Source organism: Macadamia integrifolia, chromosome 4, assembly GCF_013358625.1.
Source record: "Macadamia integrifolia cultivar HAES 741 chromosome 4, SCU_Mint_v3, whole genome shotgun sequence".
In the NCBI taxonomy this organism is placed as follows: Eukaryota; Viridiplantae; Streptophyta; class Magnoliopsida; order Proteales; family Proteaceae; genus Macadamia; species Macadamia integrifolia.
The window spans coordinates 33702650-33723663 of record NC_056560.1 but is presented as its reverse complement, the minus strand read 5'-3'; the positions used below and the strand labels follow the sequence as shown (position 1 = coordinate 33723663).

Below are 21014 nucleotides of genomic sequence, written 5' to 3'. Positions count from 1 at the left end.
ACCCCCCCCCCAATGGATAGCTAGGTCACCCAAAGGGACGTACCTTAGGGGGAGGTGATTTAAACCTGCATTATGTACCCCTTTTTTTGTGTACTCAAGTAGGAGATGTCACCATCCTACATGGAATATAAATGATGGAAAAATATTACATATAAGACAAAAAGTTATGAAACTAATATTCTCACTAGTATTCACAATTAATAAAGGTGTTTGATCTATACCATATTTTGGACTCTTTCAAGTTTACACGAAGTTTGTGTGTATTTTTATGACCATCATAATTAGGTAAAAATGAAGAACGAGGTTATAGTCGGTATCTCACTAGTAGATTGCATGTGTTTCAGGAGCTCACATGTTTGATTCTTCTATGTTCATCATATGCCTTATGACAACCTTCCCCCAACTTTCACTTCCCCCCTCAATTCACTGTCGACAAAATCCTATGGAATATTGTTAAGGGTTTAAAGAGATAGTTAAAAATCCGAAATCGATTCACATTCGTATCCAGTCAAAGGGTATCTGAATTCGAATTACTCAAAATATAATTATCCGATTCAAAGAGATATCCAACTAATCGTATAAATATTAAGTAGTTAGTGATCTTGTTGAGGTTCTTGAAGATTCAATAACTTTTAGAGAATTAAAAAAAAAAAGCTAAGATAACTGAGAGAAATGGATTTTAAATGAACCGTATCCTTCAAAAAGAGAAAGATTTGGGTCACACAAATAAAAAATATAAATAGATGATTGAAAATTTGAATTTGATTTTCATCCATATCTATTTAAAGATATCTAAATCTGATTAGAGAATATCCAAATCCGATGTTATCTGTATCTAATCCCCGCTTAAAAAAAAAAAAAAGTGGATGCTGATGAGTATAATAAGCTTTTGGCTGCGGAACCCTTTTCCACCCTGGAGGCGGCTAAGTGATTCTAACCTCAGATTCCCACTCTAAAAGCCCACTCTCTTATGCGTCCTATCAAACCGATTTCCACTCCAAAAATGGGCCACCGGGGTTCATGAAACTTGGCCACTAATAGAAATGCCACGTGATAATTTTTTTTTTCTGATGACTAATAAGAGGTTTCCTATCATTGAACCCTCCAAGGGAATATTTTAATTGCCAAATATGATGTCCCCCCATTACCCACCAACCGGACTCTTAATCCCACAATGATTCCTACGTTTCACTCCCACTACCCAAGCTTTGAAGGAGTTTTTAACACTAATCTGTTCTATAAGCGGTTTTAAGAATTAAGATATAATTTTAAAGACAAAGTTTCCCTTGATCATGCAGGGAGATTTACAGTGCGACCCAAGGGTTGGAAATCCTGCACACCCCTCCCCAACCCTTCGAATGACCATGATGGTGCGTGGTGAACGATTATGTACCTTTAGACAAATTTGATTCTAATTTTAATAGCAAATTCTTATTGTTGAAAACTTGATCCTGATTTTAATAGCAAATTCTTATTGTCATCATGCAGGTTTTTTTTTTTTTTTTTTTCGGTAGAAAGACACCATGCAAGTTACAATAGACTTTGTGATACCAACCAGGGGTATCAAGCCAATCCTTGACTAGCACATAATTGAATTTAGCTGACAGAGAAAGTACTGAATTGACTATTTAGTGAACGGTTAGATTACAATTTTAATATATATATATATATATATATCTTTTTATGAGAAAAAAAAAAAAAGTCTAGAAGGCAACATGGCCTGTATACCTAGACAAAAAAAGGGGCAAAATAAATACCCCACCCCATGAAAAATATAAAATTTTTGTCGTTGTTGGTGATTCCGCTTGTGCTCCCCATGTTGGTGCAAGAGCCAAATTGCCTTTTAAGGAACCTTCTCCCCTTTTTTATTTAATCTATTAGTCTCATGTAAACCAATTAATTTGATGGACTAATCCATAACTAACTAATTAAGTGAGTTGATTAATAACCGATCCAACTGCTAAACTGATGAATTAAGGACCAATTAGGGTGTCAAAAGACTCAAAACTTGGCTGAACTGATGACCCAAACCAAGTGTGAAACCGGTTACCTCATTAATAGCCTAGTTTGAAACTTTCCAATATTTCTCCCTACCTATCATTTATAGACTCTCCTTCCCTTTCCTTCTTTTTAATTATCCAATGTTTGACTAAAAATGTGTATTCTTTTAGATCCTATTGGATATCCATCGATTCTAGGTGGAATTGATTTTTCATAATTTTATGATTTTTAAAAATAAAATTAACGTCTGATAGTCTGATAATAGTATTCTAGTATCATTCTTGAAATAAAAAGAAAATATACATATATATATATATATATATATCAAAATCAGCATTTTATCCTCTCCTTTATCGTAAACAGAAGGTTGGGCATTTTAGTCTCATATTTAGAACTTATGAGAAAAATATATATATATATATATATATATAACGATTATAACTAAGGTTAGGCAGCCAACCAACTCATTAAGGCTGTGTTTAGAAGTCAAGAAAAAATAAATAAATAAATTGAATTTGTTAAGAGATAATCAAATAAAAACTCAAAAAAATAAAATAAAAAAATAAAATAAAAGACATAAAAAGATAAAAATCATAATTATGTAATGATCGTTTACCTGTCTATCTCTTAACAAATTCAATTTCAAATTAAGGATTGATAACTAGTCAACCAATTGTTAACCAATTTCAATCTCAACCAAGGTTTAAAAACTCAAGATTGAACAAATTTATCCCTATTTTTTAAGAAATTACTGTTTAGGACCATTTTTACCCTTATATTTTACCAGTGGATTGATATCAGAATGATCAGGATCATGGGATAGATCTTGGCCAATACCAATATTGGTGGAGATCGATCCAGACAATCCTCACCGATCCGTTCTGATCCGATTTTTAATACCATGTTCCTAACCCCTCAAGGTGTAGAACAGATTAAGGTCGGACCAAAACAGACCACAACCGACCGTTTGATACCCTTAATTGCAACGTGCTGAAATTTGTTTAAAATAAATAAAAAATAAAGATTCAAGAAGCCTTGATTCGAATACGTACGCGGTCGATGACTTGCTCTACAGACCACGCTATAGCTTCCCCCTACTTCTTCCCCTTCTGTTACTTCCGGAGCATAAATAAGCATTCCGGGAACGCTTTCGGCTGCCCTTGTTTAATAAGATGAGTAATTCTTTCTTTGTAGCAGACGTAACCCTTCTTTCTTCGCTCGTTTAAGCTCTCTTCTTGGGAGCCAGAAACCCTCTTACAATCTTGCTTCATTGTTACTTCTCTGTTGAAATCAATTAGGAAGAAATAAAACCCTAATTGTAAAGACTCTGATCACTGCAAAAAATGGAGTTTCAGAGTCACGGAGGAATGTGGATGAGAGGAGAAACCATTGGCAAAGGGAGTTTCGGTACTGTTTCTTTGGCCAAAGCAAAACACAAGTCCAAGAAGCGTCGGGGACTTTTTCCGCTATTGATGGCTGTGAAATGGGCTGAGGTTTCTCGCTCTGGAACGCTTCAGAAGGAGAGAGAGATACTCAGTAGGCTTCAAGGATGCCCTCACATTCTGCACTGCTATGGTGATGAGATCACTACTGGGAATGGTGAGTTAACCTATAATGTCTTACTGGAGTATGCCTCCGGAGGAACCCTGTCTTCTCGGATTAAGGACTCCAGCGGTGGATTGCCGGAAGCCAATGTTAGGCGCTACACCCGTTCGATTCTTCAGGGTCTTCATCATATCCACCGTCATGGTTACGTTCATTGCGATATCAAGCCTCAGAATATTCTGCTCGTGCCAAGCTCGTCTTCTTCTTTGGGCACAAATCATAAAGATTATGTAGCCAAGATTGCTGACTTTGGTTCGGCCAAGAATACCGTACAGGAACAGAGGAAGAGGAAGGGCTTCCATTCTTTGTCTTTGAGAGGAACCCCTCTCTATATGTCGCCTGAATCCGTTGCAGGGAAGGAACAGGACGCCCCCTCCGATATATGGGCTCTTGGGTGTGTCGTGGTGGAGATGATTAGTGGCAAGCCTGCCTGGAATTGCGAGCCTGATATGGATGTTGATGAACTTCTGGCCCGGATTGTCTCCGGCAAGGAATTGCCTGAAACCCCGAGTGAGTTGTCCAAAGAAGGGAAGGATTTCTTGAAGAGATGTTTTGTGAGGACTAGCATGTTTAGATGGACTGCTGACATGCTTTTGCATCACCCGTTTGTATCAGAGGATCCAGAATTTCCAAACGATTCAAAGGTTCAATTGGTGGGTAGTTTTGTGGAAGAACTTGCATCAGGAGGTCGAAAGAGAAAGAGGATCAGTGATTCTGATCAATCTTCTTCTTTATCTGATGGATTCGAACCAGTATCCAAGGCTTTAATTACTACAAGGCAGCAGGATTGCTGTTCAATTAGAAAATTTGCTGCAGCTTCTTGACATTGAAGTGCCATATCTTTGGTATTCTAGTTAACTGTAGGAGGAACTGATCATTGACAATTCATTTTTTGACTTTTCAAGGGTAACTTGTCTGTAGGGATGGATATTATTTAGATTCTTTAGGGTGGTTGCATTGGGTTGGGGAAATTGTAAATCTTGGATAAGATGGATACAGGAATTCAGATGGTGGTGTTTATACATGTACACAAACACTTGATCTTTTTCTGTTTAATGCAATAGTTTCTGACAATTCTCTTTATTATGTCCATGTTGTTGTTCTATCATTATCAAATATTCTTGGTAGCAAACTAGTGCATTATTCCTCTCAAGATGTCTTGCACAATAACATTGTAATACCCAATTCGGTCTCTCTTCTATATTAACAGACAGAGAATGTGGACGCTCTCTTTCCCTCTCTCTCTTTTTCTCTTCGAACAAGAATACATGCTCAGAAAATTTACAAACCCTGTCCAACCGTGTCTATATATGGCCTGAAAAGTGAAACAGGGCATGCCTTTTACAATGTTCTTCTTTTTCTTCCTGCTTAGATACTACTTGTTCTCCCACAATCTAATAATTTTCTGCATCTTTCTCATTGCAAATGAATCTAGTATTCATTCTTTGTTCAACGTGTCTTTTGCTTTCTCCATCATGACCAAGTATTTGTGTTCGTTGTGATAGATTGGATGGTACGGATGCTTTTCCAAGGTTTTGGGTTTGGTTGAGGATTAGAGGTGCATCAAATTTAACCATGAGGACAGGAAAAGCTTGAAAGTTGGCCTCAAGTCCCATGCCTTCATACATAGAGTGCAGTTAGGTGTATTCTCTGGCCTGCACTTTCAGAGTTTTTAAATCTCGACTCAATCAGAGTTATCTGCTTAGATTGGCCACATGAGTCCAGTTCTACAATATCACATTATCTTGGGTCTTTTCATGTTTAACCACAAACACTTTTCTCATTGCACTGTGTCAACTGAAGGTATTCTTGGCCTTATTAATTGTCCTTTTAACACTTCAACGTGCACTGTCTCACTCTCTGTCCTCACTCATGCAACCAGGTATCTTTCCGCTTATTCATCTCAACATCTACATTTCAGCCACACTCATTTCTCTTGGTATGACCCTTTGTTTCTTGGTTGCCAAACATTCTGCCCCATAAAGCATGGATTCTTTGTATGAATTTCCATCTTTAATGTTCTGTTCTGATTGAACATCAATCTGGAAGCAATACTTACTCCATTTTCTCATTCTGATTATGTGTAAAACATTCTCTTCAATCTCCAGCCCGGTGGACCTAGTGAACCAATCATGTGAACAGGCAGATCAACCCTCTAACCTGGTCGGCTGTCTTTTTCTGAAAGCTCCCATTTTCAGATGGATGGGGTGGTTTCATTGGCTGGTCAAAGAGAGACTGAATCCCCAAAACATATTGAGTACCAAACTGGGCTTCAGTTGGAATTCTAACTTTGTACCTCTTCTCTCTCCGTTGTCAAGAATCAAAACTAATTATAGACATAAACTAGTCACTTTTTATGGCACAAACTAGAGTCTATGTCAGGCAACCAACTCATGCTATGGCTTCTTCATTTGTCTATAGGGAGATATGAAGTATCTAATACTACTAGTGACTGGACTGATGACCTTATAGGAGTCTTAGAGAGTTCCTATGTACAATGAAGAATAGCGTACTTGAAAGTGGAAGTTCAAGGGCAAAGGTGAAGTACCTAATATTCATTTTCCTATGTATCTTGGCTTATTTGTGAGGAATTTTGTGTTTTTGTTCGATGACAGTTTTACCCACAGCAGAGAGCCTAGATACAGTATAGAGTTATACAGTTGATACACCATAGTTTTCAAGGCGTCACCTAGGCATCCAGTAGTCCTTTACTGGAATGGCGACTTGGTTGTCCAAGCGTCGCCTAGGTATCACCTTGATTTTCCCCCTCCTCCAACGCCTGGAGTTGCCTAGACGCTGTGACAACTATGTGATACACATGGGAGTTGAGATGCATGCATCTTGGAGTTGCCTATGCTAAAGTTTGATTTAATTAGATGGGAAATTCTTTCTGAAAACTACAGACGTGTGTCATAAACATCTCAAAAGTACATAATGAATATTGTCTTTTCTAACGCCTCCCCTTTTTTGGTAATTTTTCCCTTTTTGTTTTACCTCACATATACCTCAGTTTCCCTCTTTCCTATCCTAGTTGTACAAAATACATTGTTGCTGTTTTGCCTTCCAAATAGGTTCATGATTGCTTAATTAGAATTGTTCAGAAATGGTTACTTTTAGTGATTTTAGCAGATTGGTGACCTCTATATCGTGCCCATTTTGTATTTGGATATTGTTTTGAAATTCAAGAAATCAAATGACAGTTTTAAGATTCAAATTAAATATGATCAAAGGTAATGAAGCTCTTGGCATTGTTAGCATGAGAGACTAAATTTTGAGGATCATTTAAAGTCAACTTTCTCTTATGTCCTTTTTTTGTATCTAGTCGTTGGACTCTTCAGTTCTTGACAAGCTCACAGTTAAATCCTTATTTAATCAGCTTGTGGGAATGTGGGTACAACAACATTGACATTTATGTCTAAATCATATCGAATGCATAAGCTCCAAGTCAAATCTTTGACCGCCTAAAAGTTAAATATCCCCTGAACATAATGATAAATATAGACTATCCTCTCAATGTGTGCTTTATTCGGAAGGGAATTTGAAGTTTGAATGTCACATTCCCTTCTCGCGCTTAGTAAGAGAAGGGTTTACAATAACAGAAATAATTTCCATCCAACAACAAAAAAAGGAACTAGTGATATATGATGGATAAAATAAGGAAAGCCTAATCAGTCTTCACAGGCTCCCCCCCCCCCCCCCCTTCTCAATCTGTATCGAGACATTAAACATGCCCAGCTTATCCAGCATTTGTCATGTTGCCAAGTTCTCCTAGCAGGCTTCAACAGCATATGCAAGCTGCTACGGCCTTCAGAAACAAATGGAATTTCTTTTTGGAGTTACTCTTTCTCAATAAAATTATACTCAGCCTGAATTCTGCCCAATTAATTTTAATTGGATTAGGGGCTTCTCGGACAGTGACTTTGTTCTCACAACATAAATCAACTGGACCTTGAACTAGAAAACAAAGTTCTTGTAACAGCAATTTCAACCATGGCACCTTCCAAACCCAAGAGCCATTGACCAGATACAGGCTCTTGTATTAAATTTTACTGATGCAGTGGTTGAGTAGTGTAAGGGATCTATGTGAGCTTGTTTTGCTTTGCCTCTATCCTGCACAATATATTTTGTTGTTACTCCTTTTTCAAGTTTTTCTTGTTTCTGTCTAGGAAAAAGAATAGTTACCATCTCTCTGTTTTTATCAAGGAAACATTTTCTGTCTTTATCGAGGGAAACACTTTGGTTACCCTGCAACCCTTTTTTATTTTTTTTAATAGGTACCCTGCAACTTGATCAATCCCTGCACACTGATGATAACAAAATAGAGGATTCCACCACTCTATGGGTAGTAATGAAGATAAGTGCACTGAAAAATTGATCAAATGATAAAAACCAAACTCATGGGTTAGATAGGGGGAAAACAACCCTTGGGTCAAGAAGTACATATGTTCTACCATAAGAAACATGGTTGTGTGAAAATTGGATATTTATTTCAGATTTTTTTTCTAGGCCTGGGTATCTCTTGCACCAAGTTTTGCCATGGAAGGGTAGTGCTGCAATTCTGATTGTATGGATATATAGGAAATGATCTAGATTGGCCATATATATTAAATTTCAAACTTAGATTCAATCATATACCTTCCCATGTATTTCAGCCATCCATTTCTTCTTAGAAAAGTTTCATTTCTTCGTTAGATTTTCAAAGCTTTATTCTACCACTTGGCTAACTCCGTCTCTGCTGGTCTAGGGAAACCCTCTATCCAATCATGTGGCAGATATTTGTGCCAGTAAGGATACCCTCTAGGTTTTTTTTTGCTCGAAACCCCCTCTAGATTTGCTAGACTAGAAAAACTTATATTTATTCTCATCTTCATCTTTAGATATAATCCAAGAGCTTATTTAAAAAAAATTGAGGGAGGGGGAAGGGTGTCAGCCTCCAGCTTTATTAACCAAAAGCAAATGGCTAGATTTTGTGAACATTAAAACTAGAGAATTGATCTGTGAGCAATCACACAGAGAAAACACACGCAGAGAAAGAAATATGGGAGGGCTGAAATGTTGCCTTGCAATTTCATTCAAAAAAGGCAATAGAACTAGTTTACTAATTTATAGAGAAAATAAATTGAAATGTAAAGAACTTATGTTGAAAGATATTGAAAGCAAGTGATAGAGTACCCCTTACACATCTCATTGATCAAATTTCATCCATGGAGGAAGTGTGTTAAAATTAAGTTCAAAATGTAAATTAAAATAAAAAAAATGCCACTAGATTCCTCTGTAGTGCAATGACATTCTTGTAGTTTGTGAAACTTCTTGAGTCTTTCCAATGCTTATTTTACACTGAAATTTATGGGATGGGCTTGTGAGTCACCTATCACATGAACCCACTTGCACCTATTCAAATTTTGCCATGTGGCAAGAAAGTGTGACCTTGTTACAAGAGGCATGTCACAAACCTTTGTGATGCTAAGAATTCCCCATAGGAGAAAGAAATAAAACTAGAAAACTCTAAAGCTAACGATGTGTGTTTTTTGGGTAACCATTAACCATGGATGTGAGCTCTTTCCACATGGCGGGCATGGACTTGCCCATCAAAAATGAATTTTAACAGGAGGAAATATGAAGATTGTTATGATAAAAAGGTTTCATTGAAAGATACTGACTTAAAAAGTAATACCTTCATAGAAAAACATCCTCAGAATGTGAGTGCTCCATATTAAGTTTTTCGATCTAGGAATGCATTTTTATCCATTCATTATAAAAATAAGGCGACGATCTTTGTTATCCTTTTGCTTCATTGTAATGTCCACTCTTTTTTTTAGCTGGTTTCTACTTTCTGATATGTGTTATGTGTTTTCGAGCTGTTCAATTCAGGCTTGGTAGGTCTGGTTATTCAGTGACCTTGTTACAGTAAGCTCATCTATGAAATGTTTTTCTTTTAGCATTTTTATGACAAAATATGCACCTTGATGACCATCTCACACCTTGCAATTATGCTTCTGCCTATTAATCTGGACTGTCCATCTTTTGGGTTAACACTTGAATGGCCTATTCCAGGAATAACTTGTGCATGCGTTATTGATTATACAACGCTTTGTTTCCCATTACTGGGTTAACTGTGTAATGAACAGAACCCAATCTTCCATTTTTTATTTCTTCAGATGAGAATGCCTCAAGCCCAGCGTGAAATAGAAGCCAATTGTCTGAGTACCACAGAAAGCAAATTTCATTATGATCAGTTTAACAGAACTAGACCTACATATCTATGATATAGTGGTAGTTGTACTTTTGTAGTAGTGACTAGCAGCAATGGAGGAGGTTGTATTGGTAGCATTACCATATGAGCAGTATGGGAGAGATGGTGGTGCTTTTGGTAGTCACTCTTTTTTGTCAATGTGATGGTGATTACAAGTGTGCCATGACTAACCCTGACTAAATACTTCCAAATACAGGGTTTTATACACAATTTCATGGAAGAGACTTTTGGAGTGGAAATGGGGAGAGGTTAACTAAGTTGTATCCTAACGTAAAACAAAACCATTACTGAGTAAAAAAAATTGTAGCAGCTATTGTTCTAGCCAAGGACTTTTTAGAGGAAGTAGGAGACTTCAGAAATCAGAGGAGACGAGAAAAGGAGAATACCATTTTTTTTTTTTTTTTGCTAAGGACGGGTATCTAGGCCTTCGGCCTGACTAGTCCCGTGGGCCCATACGGGCCCCACAACTGCATGGACCAGGTCATACCAGGGTTGAATGAGAACCATTCAACTTTCACTGAAAGCAGTGAAGAGCACTAAACACCCCCGTGTGAGTGGCCCAAGGTACGCCTAGTGGGAGTCAAAACTTAGGACATCCGAACGTAGCAGAATACCATTATTAGCTAAGCAGTGGAAGAAGTTGTGAAGTCAACACGAGGGGCATAATCTAATGATGTCTACTCCTATTCAATCAATGAGTTCTAGTTGATTGAAAGGATCTTATGATCAATCCACAGATTTCTTCAATTCCATTAGCAATGATTATTTGGAATGTTTGTGAGAGGGCTTGAAGATTTCTTAATCAGTCTTGGACGAACTCAAAGGACCATTCTCTGAATTAGATCATTAGCATGCATCCTTCTCTTCCTCCTCGAGAAACCTCGTGCCAACTTAATACACCTGATTTCATGTCTGCCCTATGCTCCCCCATCCCTCTCCCACATTGGTTTTTTCCGTTTACTTTTCAAAACTGGGGTAGCCTAGAGCCACTAGGAACAGTTTCAGAAGGCACAGAATGTATTTCAGATACCATGTATGATTGCATAGTGTCTATTTCCACTCAAGCTATCCAAGTAACTAAATCTAGAAAACTAAAAAGGAACTTATGATGAAGAAAAATTAATACCAAATTAGTTTGTGATGAGATTTGGAATTTCATTCATTGATCAATCAAAAAGAAATTCAACAATATGAAGATCAATTCTTCTGTATTCTTCATTTTCAAACAGAATGAATAAAGATATTTCATCACTCTTGTGCACTAATACTAAGCAAAATCTCCAGCTGGTGGTGGGGGGGATTTGATTTTCGTACTAAATCTAGATGTTCCATTCAGCAGAAGACAAAAATTACCCTGTACAATGATGATGTTCCTGCTTCACTAAGCCCCCCCCCCCTACTTTTTAAGCATCTGGATCAGTACAAATTGGATGGTTTGAAATATTTCTTCCCAGTTGAGTTTCATGTCAAGGCCGCGATTGACATGCTGAAGGGAAACTATCTGAACTTGACCAATGGTGAAAATCCTTCCAATGGTCTTGAAAAACAGCTTCAACATGCTGAAGGAAAAACTATCTGAACTTGATTAGTTGTGGAAATTCCTGCCAATGGACTTGCTGTCTAAATCTACAACTTCACAGCTTCACGCCACAGTAAAATTGGATATAGGAAAATACAATATCGAATACTTTCAGCAATTCATTGGAAACTAAGATAAAAAAAAAAAAATGGACATCACTTTGGGACACATGCGGATCGCCACCCTGAGTGGCTAAAGTTAAGCCACTCTATGAGGAAAGTCCTCAGGTTGAGTCATTGCGAGTTCATCCCAAACAAAACGAAACCATTACTGGTAGGGATGATGCAGATAAAATGCTAATAGCCGCTTCTACGGCATGAGCTTTAAAAAAGAGTGATATCAATTGTATTACAGAAATTTCAATATATTTGTTATATAATTTGGAAGTGAAAAAAGGGGCTCAAGTCTGCAAAACTGAGAAAACATTAAATAAAATAAAATTTGATAGTCTTCAAAAGGTATATCTGTGGTATAAAATACACCAAAAAATTTCATAGATTTGTTTAGTTAATGTGGAATTTCATAGATTCTACAGACTATGCCACAACTAAGAGACTAAAGTGCAGGTGCATTCCCTTAAGATACCAATCCAGCCAAATATAACCTCTACGTATCAATGCCATTTACAACAAGAGAAAAAGTACATGAGTTATTTAGTAAGAAATAACTGGTATTAAATTAGAAAAACATCGTTGTCATGACAAATTATGGGGAAAAAAATCTCAGTATTTGTATGAACATGTATAGAATTCAGTTTTTCTCTCTTTTAACATTGGAAATCTGAAGGGTCAGCTTTCCCTGAAGGTCAAAGATAGTGATAACCAACAAAAAGTTGGGCAGTTGTGCAAAAGACTGAGCAGTTTCTTCTTTTGCCTTGTAGGTTTTGGGAACGATATTTTGCATGGAAGGGCAAGAAATGTAATGGTTGTGGTTAAGAGGATTTACTTGTCCACAGAAACAACTCACCTTCAGATATTTGGGGACTCTAAAATATACTGTCCTATATGGGCCGTGCAGGAAACCAGCCCTCATTTAACACCTAAGCAACAAATGTGATTTGTTTGTATTAGTTTACCTCACTTTGCGAGGGCTGTTTCTTAACTCAAACCCACAATCACTAGGTGATAATGGAGCAACTTTTATAATTGCGTAAAGGTCACCCCTTTCCTCTTTATAATGACTAATGATTTGAAAATACCATCCATATTCCTTGGGACAATTTAAAACAGCTCGTCACAATAGTGGGCCTGAACTATGGGTGCAATTCTCATTATATCAACCTGAGCCCACCCTAACCTACCTTGAGCCCGAACAGGGATAGAGGTGAGATACCTCGGCCCTGAGGGCAGGTCATGGCTGAGAATTTTTGGCCCTGAGCCAAGGCCGGGGCTGGGCCATGGTTGTGGCTTCAAGTTGGCCCTAGCCCCAATCTGAGCTTGTCTTCTTCTTCTTGAACTTGTGTAGCTCCTGCATCTCCCTTCCCACTCCCCATGGTTGGAATCAGTGAGGGTGTTCCCACCTACCCTTGCCCTGAGGGGTCAAAGTTGGATTTTTCAGACCTTGAGTCAGAGCCTGTCCAGACTCCAGACCGAGCTAGGGGACCCAGGTTGGTTTAGGTTTAAAAAGCCGGCCCAAACCCAACCCTGTTGTTGCAGCCTTAGCGTGAACTCTGTTCCATTTACATCTCATAGTTGAATGACGTAAATGAACTCATGATCCTTATCTTACTGATGTGATGGTCGAATTCTTACTGAATCACTGCCTCCTTCAATTACTAAACTTGATCGATAATCCCACTATCCAGGGAAGGAAACCACTTCCAAGCTGATAAACGCCGGAAAATTTTCAGGCGGAAATATTGTTAAGTCTTGTACTGTTCTCCGGTTATATTTCTGGTAACAATGAAAGCCGTGGTAATAACGAGCTTTGGCGGTCCAGAAGTTCTTCAGCTTCAAGAAGTTGAAACCCCTAAAATCGGAGACGACGAAGTGTTGATAAAGATTGAGGCCACCGCACTGAACAGAGCTGATACCGTTCAAAGGAAAGGATCTTATCCTCCTCCCAAAGGAGCAAGTCCTTATCCAGGCCTTGAGTGTTCCGGATTCGTCGAAGCTGTCGGGAAGAACGTCTCCCGGTGGAAAATCGGTGATCAGGTTTTTGAATTCGTTCAACATATTTGGTTTTTGTTCTCTGTTTCTCATTTGATTTTTAGAAATGGAAATTCCATGTCATTGTAAATGGTATTTGATTAGTATTAGTTTACAGCTTCAAGTCTCTTGTTGGTCTATCTTAGTTTTGTTCATTGGAGAAGCTACGTTGCTTAGTTGTTGGATTACTGCTAATGATTTCCAGTATTGCACAAATTATATAGTGAGTTTTCATTAGAATTGAATGTGCTGTCCCCAGGGGATAATTCATGATAGAAAGGAACCATGGGTTTTTCCTGGGCAGTAAACCAAATTAATTTTGAAGTCCTCAGTCTTGCCTCATCTTATGTTCCGATCATCTATGGTACTTTTAACTTATATTACAATGTTGATTGCGTTCATAATATTGGCCTTATGGTGATTCATGAAATATATATATTGCTCAGGTATGTGCTCTTCTTAGTGGAGGAGGCTATTCGGAAAAAGTAGCTGTACCTTCTGTGCAAGTTCTTCCTGTCCCACATGGTATTTCTTTGAAGGATGCTGCTGCCTTTCCTGAGGTGGCATGCACTGTCTGGTCAACTGTTTTTATGATGAGTCGGTTGTCCGCAGGGGAATCTTTCCTGGTACATCCTTTTACCAACATCCTTCTTTACTTTCCCTTCCCCCCCTTCTTCTTTGATGATATGTATATTCTTATTGCTTTACATGTGGGTAACTAAGATGGTGGTCTGATAGAGTTCCACACTTCCACTTCCCATGCCAACATGGCCAGGGGAAAAAAAAATGCAGTTTTATCTTCATGTGTTCAACAGCTTGTACTCTGAAGGGAAGAATACTATGTGTTGCTTGATGTATTCATGCGCACTGAACATGTGAATATAGGGGTCATTTATCCGATAGATGATCTAAAAAGAGGCAATACTCATCCAAGGGAGAGAGGTCTTCTTGCTCTCGGCCTCTCCCTCTCCTTAGTATTGAACCAAGAGTAAAGAGAGAAATTAACAGAAAGTGAGGGAAACTTAAAAGAGCTGAATATAGGGATCCTTTACCAGATGGAAGATCTAAAAGGAGGCAATTCTCATCCAAGCTCTTCTTGCTCTCAGCCTCTCCCTCTCTTTTGCCTACTTGCCATACTGTTGAATTAACTGAGAGAAAAGAGAGAAATTAAAAGAAACTGAGGGAAACTTAAAAGATCTGCAGGGTTCTTCGAGGAAACCCACCTCCAATTAACCATGAGAAACAACTTCAATTCCTTCTTGGCTACATCTGGTCTCAGATATTAGTCGCTGTAGTAACTGAAAGAAAGAAATAACTGCCCCATCTCCCACGTACACCCCCTTGATGCAGATGACTGGCTTGGAAGCTCAGGCCAGAATTTGGCCTCCAGTTCCAGTAGGGTAATATATTCTTTTATTTATTTATTTATCAGAACTTAATTATAGTGGGGTCTTTAGTGTCTTTCAATAGGTTTTTGAGTCTAATTTAGTTCCAACTCAGCTTCAGTTTTAGATTGTGATTAGGAATTTTAGTTTTAGTTGGCCTTTACAATCTATATATAGGTGCATGTAACCCTATCAATCCAACAGAAATGAATGAATAGTATTGAATTTTATTTCATGTTGCTGCTGTTGCACGACTGCTGGTTGGTTCTCTTCTTCTTCTTCACCCTCTGTCGACAGATCTGGTTTTCTTCTCTCATGTATGTTGTTCCCAACTTCTCTCCCTATTCTCCTTTCCTGTTCCCTCTTATTTTTTTTCTTCTTCTTCTGCAGTATACTTTTTTTTTTTAATTTTTTTTCCAGTTCATTTTATTAATTGAGGCTTGGTAGGAACTACACAACCCCAGTTAGGATCACTAATCAATCTCAAACAAGGTACTGACTTCATGTACTGATAACAGTATGTGGAACCAGCCAATACCTGTAGTTAAACTAAACTACCCTCTTATATCCCCAATAACACCTTAAAACGATAGCTTATAACCTGCCTAAATAGGCACAACAGTAACACCCAAACTCACAATCGGCTATACTCAGAATAGGGACAGACCAGAAAAACTGAATATAGACAGAACACCAATAACAGCCAACAGATAGGACTCAAATCCCAATCGGGGTTTTAATAGGATGAAACAGAACCCCAAATATCAGAAAAAACTACTGAACTAATTATAAATTACCTGAGTTCTTGAAGTAGGTCAAAATTGGGGGATTTCTCAGATCTCACATACCTGGCCTTGGATCAGGCTGCAAGTAGGATCGAGTGGAGGTCTTGATGGGATGAGTTGACCCTCCAAAGATCAGCAGCTAGTTCTCACAGGTTGGGGTGATCGACCTCAGTTAAAGTTTTGGAAGAAAACCCTGAATCTGGAATACACAGGTAGTACTCCTTGATAGATCAGCTACAACAGTATTGTCCTTCAAAAGGAAGCTTCAATTGGAGAAGTAGCAGACCAAAAGTGGTTGCAGTTGTAATGTAGAAATAGGTCACTGTTAACCTATCCTACAAGGCTACAACTGGGTCACAAATTAGAACCAGTAGGGGTACTGCCAACAGAAATGGTGGATGATGGGGTCGATGGTCATATCCTGTGGACTGAAGATGTTCTTCAGGTTTGAGACAGGTCTGAGAAGGACTCCTAAGTTGTAGGTCTACAACAGCAGCAGGAAATCAACAAAACATTGAATTGCTGGGTCTAAGGATGGCAGGAATGGTTTCAACAGAGCTTGATATCACCAACAGCAACCTCACCACAATAACATATCAGGGTAGTGATATGTTCCGTAGGAATAAGTCTCAGACAGATTCAATGGGTCTAGGGTTGAAGAAATATAAGATAGAAACAAGGAGAAGAAAAGAAGGCATGTAGGTATCTCAACTACTGTAGAGAAGCGATCCCACCTATCTCCATCAGGGCATCTCACCCAGGCCCTCTCTCACAGATGCTGAATCACACAGCAAACCAGCTTATAGCCATTCTTTCATTCCTAAAATAGTTGGAGCTATAACAGCCCCTTCTCTTGTATTAATAGCCTTCAAAACCCCTTCTTGCATGGAAGCGAATCCACTTACAAATTTACAAGTAATGAAACCCCATGTCTCCGATCACATTTAGGTGGGTGTCCCGGAGGTGTTGATTCGCGATGTTTCTTTTTTTGTCCCCTTTTCTTTCTTTTGCATTTTATCTTGTACTATCACGGATCCATGTAGCTGACCCCATTTAGTTGGGAAAAAGGCTTTGTTGTTGTTGTTGTTGTTCATTGACTGATGTAGATAGGGTGTCAAAAGGAGGGCACAACCTGATCAATTCTTGGTTCAGTTCTGTCCCAAGTTTGGTCCTGGTTTGACAGCCTTCCCCCTTCCATCGATCCAGAAGATCAAGCCTATATTTGTCTTCAAGTGAACTTCTAGAAGCCCAGTCAGTTCAACCATTGATGGGGGCAGCAACAACTGTTAGAATCTTCAAGAAAATCTCTACTGATTTGAGTTTGAGTCTCTATTTTGTTTTCAAGCTGTTAGAATCTTCTTATGTTAGTTTCCTATTTTAATTACTTTCTAATTGTAAGCTGAACTCACTCCTTTATAAGGAGTTGCTGTAATCAGTTTGAGAAGTTAATGAATATTTGTTTATGAAAGATGGCTTTTGCTGTTTGCTGTGAGATGCAGTTGGGTGAGAGGCCTAAACTTGAGGGGTGAGATGCCCAAAACCTATCTTTCTTCTTCCGCCTTCTCAACCCCTCCATTGAATTCCTTTTCTCCTTTGTTTTTCCTTTATTTTTGAGTGCTGAACATCGTCATCAGAATTACAAAACCATCCTGCAAGATTGAAGAACAGAGATCAATCTACAGCTAGAATCGACTCAGATCTGTTAGGGTTTTGATGTGCGAATCGAGACCTCCTATCTCCCAGACCAGAGATCAGCTTCAGGTCCTTTTTGGTTGATTAGGAGCACCAAGAGGGGAACTCGACCCAGGTCTTGAGGCCTACAGAGGCCTGTAGCTGCTGTAAGTGAAAATCTCCCTTTTCAGCCCTAAACTGCCCTAATCCTGTTGGGGTCATAATTTCTCAGCCAACCAGTTAAAAGAGCTGAATTTTGGGGGGTTTTGTTGGTACCGTACAAGAGAGCCACTCGACCAGAAGAGCTTGTCCACCTGAGTTGCGTAAGGATAACTTTTGAAATCTACCTATTTGACCTACTTGGTGACCTGCAGCTAGGGTATTGCTTTCCTGTACTTACTGAACTGTTGAGTGGTATTTATATCATCAATTAAAGATTATTTGAGCATTGTTTGAGGATCCGACTGGGGTTGGGTAGTTCCTACCTAGCCTTACATTATTGACTGCTCAAATCCTCTTGTAGATAGATACTCCACGCACTCAGGATCCTGGCCCCCCTGAAATAAGCTCCTCGCAATTAGGAAAATGATCTCCTGAAAATCTCCACGTAATCTGTCCCTGGCCCCACAAGATCTTCTAGAAGCCTTCTACTGCAATGATGAAATTGCTCCAGAAAATATTCCATGCAACAGCCTGGCAGGGTCCCACAGGAATTTGATAAAAACTCCACTTTATTCCCCACACAAGGCTGCGACTAAATCCTGAAATATCTCCTCATGCAAGCTGGCCATGGGACACACCAATTTGGAAGAAAAACCCCCAAGTATGTTGATTTGATTTTTTTTTTTTTGGGGGGGGGGTGGAGAATGAGCCTGGACAGGTTCCTGCTGATTTCTCCCAAACACCCATCGATCTACGCTATGCTGCGGTGCACCCTCCTCTGTCCATGCTTCGCTTACCACTTCTAAGTAAGAAGTAGTTACACTGTCCTGCTCCCAATCTCAGTTGAGAATTGCTAGAAGTCTATCGCGAGAGGGAGGAGTTGCGATAGGATTGAATAGAAGTTAGTAGTTGGTAGTTTAGTTTCCTACTTTGTTTATGTCTTATTCTTTCCTATTCCTAGTAGGAGATGTGTAATGACTGTTCTATTTAATAAATGAAGGAGGGCAGCCCCATCTCATTGATTGGGATTCTCTTTGGTCAACAATCACAGGTCTCTCTCTCTCTCTCTCTCTCTCTCTCTCTCTTTTCTTCTTGGCTGATTTACATGAATGAAACACAAAAATTAAGAAAGGGGATCGAGTGGATGATATGGGAAAGGGCTCAGTCTAGGGAATCTCGCCCCTAAGGTCTCTCACTTGAGTCACTTCACAGCCTCTCTCAGGACATAATTGCACAAAAGCAAAGTTTTCTTCTTCATTCAAATCTTTGGGAGACCCCTTGGGTCCATTACAATTTGTAGGCTCTAGTGTAGAGCCAAAATAGAGAGTATGAAAACAGAAAGTAAAACCCTCCAGAACAATTGAGACTTAAGTAACTAACTTTCCTTGGCCTAGACTAAGAACTAAAAAGGAAACAAAGGTGCTGAAACTGAGAAGGAAACTAAAGGATCTTCTAGGAGCCAAATTGAGTCAAGGATTTGATGTAGACACGGCTGCATTTGATTGGTTGGACCAGTATGGCTGGCCTGGAAGCCTAGAGCCAAGAAAAAACGATCCAACCCAGGGATACCATTAGTGCTCTTTTATCATTTGCCATCATGGTGGCCAACACTGAAGTCCTCCAACAACTCAACTCCTACAAGGGTGAAACGGATGCAAAATTTGATGCCCTCACTATTGCGCTCACTTCTCTTCAAATAATGATGGAATCTATGCAAACTATCATTGATCGATTGTGGCCACAGATAGAGGAAAGAGTCCCATTCAATCTGGATATTCTTCTAACACCACACCACGGGTTCCGTCATTACCACCACCACCACCACATCATACACCATCACCACCAACTCCACCACCATATGAAGCTGGTCGATATGATGATGGAGCGGAAAGAGCAGTAAGATTGGTTGTCTTTGATTTTTATGGAGATAACAATTCAGAACTGTACATTGACTGGATTCACAGCTTAGAGGCATTCTTTAGATGGTATGGGGTGACTGAGGCAGAAAGATCTTATCTGCAGAGGCTAAACTGAAAGGCACGATCGTAGTCTGGTGGGTCAAGAAACAACAACAGAACCGAACCCGAGGCATTGGATTAGTCACTACTTGGGCTGAAATGCATGAAGTCATGAACTGAAGATTCTTGCCTCCTGATTACAAGCAACAGATGCATCTCAGACAAGGATTAAAGTATCAGTATCGGTCGCCGTATCGGTCGGCCAAAATTAAGATACTTATCGGAGGGTATCATACCGTATCGTATCAGAGATACGCTAAGATACGCTAAAGATACACACATAAATGGATAGAAAACATTTTTTTAAACACTTTTGCATAAAGAATTTGTTAAAAAAAAGCTATTGATAACATGTATTATACATAAACACTAAATTGAGGGTATCGTACTAAGAATTCAAGGTTTGTAGTTGTCCCATAAATGTAAAATCCTTGTTCCCAACCTTGATTTCCACTTTAGTTAGATAAAAATATGGCTGACAACAACTTTGGAACAAAAACCCCTAAAAATATCGCGTTTTTTCTGAAAAATTACCCATCTTAGCCATTATATGATCGTAACGCACTATATCGGTACATACCGATACTCACTGATACGTACCGATCGATACATACCGATACTCACTGATACATACCAATACATAACGAAACATACATTTCACCTCGATTTTATATTTTCCATAGAGTTGTATCGGTGCATATTGTATTGTATCGATGTGTATCAGTGGTATATTGATGCATATAGGTATGTATCGTGGGATATATATGGATACGAAAGGATTTTAAAAATTCCATGTATCGTATCGGTGGGCTAAACTTAAGATACGTATTGGAGGGTATCATATCGGTATCGGAGATACTTTAATCCATGATCTTAGGTTTGCATAGTTGAAACAGGAAAACTTGATAGTTGAAGAGTATGTTGTTAGATTCTATTATCTTGCCACTCGTTTTGATTTTGAGTGAGATGAAGCCATATTGGTGCCACAATTCCACAATGGTTTGTACCCTCAAATTAGTATTGCCCTTGCATCTAGTCGACTACCTACCATAGAAGATGCCGTACAAGTAGCATATTAGGTTGAAGAAAATCTGAAACGCCTGTACAATCGGAAAATCTTTACATACTTTTTCTCGAGGTACTGGATCCGTTCACCAACAACCTTTTACTCAGGAAACATCATTTAACAGTCCACAAGCTAGTGCTTCGTCTATAACATCTTCACGACCTAGCTGACCTCATTCTCCACCTCAACGTGATTCAGACATGTCATCTTAACGGCCTAATTGTCCATACTCTCCACCTTGGCGTGGTTCTAATAAACCTTTTGGGTATTCAAAATTTCTCCATCAGTGCTTCATGTGCAAAGGGTATGGACATTTTAGTGCTCAGTGTCCAAACCGTTTGC

The 21014-nt window shown here is 38.9% G+C and overlaps 2 protein-coding genes across 2 annotated transcripts in view; both read left to right on the top strand.

Moving 5' to 3' along the window:
• Positions 1-3344: 3344 nt before the first annotated feature.
• On the top strand, positions 3345-4430 carry LOC122076412 (mitogen-activated protein kinase kinase kinase 20-like). The gene has a single exon (XM_042641710.1). The coding sequence runs from the start codon at positions 3345-3347 to the stop codon at positions 4428-4430; it is 1086 nt and encodes a 361-aa protein (XP_042497644.1).
• An 8573-nt stretch (positions 4431-13003) lies between these two features.
• Positions 13004-21014, top strand: part of LOC122076642 (quinone oxidoreductase PIG3-like) — a 42224-nt gene continuing 34213 nt past the window's right edge. Inside the window, exons 1-2 of the mRNA XM_042642053.1 lie at positions 13004-13591; positions 14032-14211. Coding sequence (XP_042497987.1) covers positions 13340-13591; positions 14032-14211 — 432 coding nt within the window. The 5' untranslated portion in view covers positions 13004-13339. The remainder of the gene's footprint in view (positions 13592-14031; positions 14212-21014) is intronic.